General features: G+C 64.3%; 1 protein-coding gene across 1 annotated transcript in view; it reads right to left on the minus strand.

Annotated features, from left to right (window-relative positions):
* Positions 1 to 296: 296 nt before the first annotated feature.
* The window catches only part of MAP4K2 (mitogen-activated protein kinase kinase kinase kinase 2), an 11,912-nt gene continuing 9,716 nt past the window's right edge, over positions 297 to 2,492 (minus strand). Inside the window, exons 25-31 of the mRNA XM_077759588.1 lie at positions 2,461 to 2,487; positions 2,193 to 2,370; positions 1,568 to 1,636; positions 1,346 to 1,432; positions 1,033 to 1,103; positions 879 to 934; positions 297 to 772 (exon numbers count right to left, since the gene is read on the minus strand). Of these exons, the coding sequence (XP_077615714.1) occupies positions 685 to 772; positions 879 to 934; positions 1,033 to 1,103; positions 1,346 to 1,432; positions 1,568 to 1,636; positions 2,193 to 2,370; positions 2,461 to 2,487 (576 nt within the window). The 3' untranslated portion in view covers positions 297 to 684. The remainder of the gene's footprint in view (positions 773 to 878; positions 935 to 1,032; positions 1,104 to 1,345; positions 1,433 to 1,567; positions 1,637 to 2,192; positions 2,371 to 2,460; positions 2,488 to 2,492) is intronic.

The following is a 2,492-nucleotide window of genomic DNA, read 5'->3' on the forward strand; positions in this document are numbered from 1 at the left end:
CATATTACACAGCTGAGGGTTCATCCTGAGCAGGGGTGCCCTGGAAGGCAGTGCCCCTGGGAGGCTTTCTGGGGCCACTGGCCTCTCCATTACCTTTGCCTGGCTCCCCGATAAGGGAACCCACCAGAACACTGGCGGCCCGCCCTTCCACAGTGCACCCATAGCAGTGTTGCCACATAAGGATGTGCTGGAGGGAGGAGGGAGGGAAAGAGAGGGAGGAGGGAGATGAAGCCTCCCAGCTCCTCCTCCTCAGCTCCCCTCCCCCGCCCCGCCCCAACAAAGAGGGATCAGTGGAGTAAAATCAAACCAGCTTTAATACCAATATAGTCTCTCTTTTAAATACCTTGTTCCCCGGGACAGGGTGTAGGGGCAGGCTCTGGGCAAGAAGAATGGAAAGGAAATGTGGAACAAAATGGAATGGATCACCCAGGCCTGCCCCCACCCCACCCAGGGTCCTTGCCACAGGGCCCAGGTTGCCCATGGGGGTGGGGGAGGGGACAGCAGCTTCCTCTGGTCCAGGGCTCCCTTCCCCACCCAAAACTCTTCTCACAAGTATTTCTGCCCTTCAGATCAGCAGGGCCTGGGCTCCTCTGATCTGGGAGGGAAGGCAGCTAAGGCCTGGGGACAGGGCGGGGGCGTGCCAGGGGGCAGGGTGGGGGTGTGCCACCCGCCAGACCCGCCCTCTCAGTAACTGCTCTGATGGCCAGTGAGGATGTAGAGGTTGCTGTGAGCCCCTGGGTTGTCGGTGGGAATGCTCTCAAGGATGATATCTCTGGAGGGGAGACAGAGGCGGAGGTGAGCAGGGCAGGGAAGGCCTGTGGGCACGTCCGTATGGCCTCGAGGGCATCTGAAGGGGAGGCTGGGGCACCCCGTCCTACCTGTGGGCCCCGAGCACTCGGAAGATCCTTGTCTCGTCTGTGATCTCCTGAGTCACCTGGGAAGAAAAGGGGCACTGAGGCCACCCCGGCAGGCCCTCTCCTAAGAGGTGGGGACAAGCAGGTCGGGGGCGGCCAGGTTCCCGAGTTCCACTACCTCGTTGGTGTCCAGGCTTCGGCCTTGCATTCCGTGGCTCCAGAAGGCCAGGACGCTGTCCTGCAGACACACTAGGAGGGACCGGCGGCCATCAGCTCCGCACCTGCCCCGCACCTGCCCCGAGGGCGCTGGCTCCCCCAGCCATGCCCGGGGCCCACGTCTGGGCCCCAGAGGTCCTCACAGGCTGTGGTGGCCCTGGAGAGGGGCTGCGGCGCCTGCCTCCTGGACCCACCGCCAGCCCCAGGCCCCTGGGCCACACCGCGTGCTCCAGGCTGGGGACAGTCCCACCCCTGGCGCCATCTGGCTCACTCACCCACAGTCTCAATGGGGAAGTCGAAGGTCAGCACAGGCGCCAGTGTGGCCGTGGGCTCACCCAGCAGGTTGACAATCCTCACGCAGCCTGCGCAGGGAGAGGGCTCGTGGGGGGAGGGACTGCGTGGTTCCCTTCTGGGGAGGCAGACCCCCACTCACAAGGCTTCCCTCGCCTCCCCTAACTCTGTCCACTGCCCTCAGCCCTGACATCAGGGGTACTCACGATCAAAGGAGACTAGGACTGTGTCCCTGTCCACTTGGATCACCTGCTGGGCTGTGCCCGGGAGCCCCTCTGCAGACAAGGGAGACATGGCCGGGCTGAGCCACCAGCCCCACTCCGGCCCCAAGAGGAAGACATGGGGGACGGCTACAGCCAGCTGTCCCCACGACCGCATTTCAAGGCCACAGCAGTCCCGCTGGGCTCCCGTGCCGCACAGCCGGGGAACTGAGGTTCAGAGTGGCAAGGTGGCCCGCGCGCAGGCGCACAGAGGTGGGAGGGCAGGGTTTTGGGAATCGAGAGAAGCACAATGTGTGACTCCCTCACTACAGGACCACAAATCTCTGAGCCTCAGTTTCCCCCTTTGTAACACAGGCCGGACAATGCCCACCTTGCAGGGGCCGCTGTGAGGACTAAGAACGACAGCTTGTGAGACCCCTGCAGTGGTGGCCGGGTGTTCTTAGCTGCCGAGCCCTTTGGTCTAATGAAATCTCGGCTGAAGGGAGGCTGGTCTCCGTGGAGCCATTCGCTGCAGGGAACATGCAATCTCTCTCTCTGTCTGTCTGTGCCTGTCTCGTGCGCGCGCGCACACACACACACACACGCGCGCGCACGCGGCCCTCCAGCTCACCAGGTGGTATGAGGACATCAGGCGTCAGACCAGCCTCCAGGGGCAGGACATGGAACAGGACCCGACATCCGGGCCCCTCGGGGCCCTCGGCCCCCACGCACACCTGTGGCAGCTCCTTCCCGTCCAGCACCAGCGGCTCCAGCATCCCCGCCGGGCTGGGCAAGGGGCTGGAGAAGTTCTGGGGGGCGGCAGGGGTGCTCAGGTCTCCATGTCCTCAGGCCCACCGCCACCTGCCCCCTTCCCCCGCCTGGCCCCGCCCACCCCACACCTTCAGCAGCAGGAACTTCTGCAGCGGCTCCC

The sequence above is a fragment of the Crocuta crocuta genome, unplaced genomic scaffold (assembly GCF_008692635.1).
Source record: "Crocuta crocuta isolate KB4526 unplaced genomic scaffold, BGI_CrCroc_1.0 scaffold53, whole genome shotgun sequence".
Classification (NCBI taxonomy): Eukaryota; Metazoa; Chordata; class Mammalia; order Carnivora; family Hyaenidae; genus Crocuta; species Crocuta crocuta.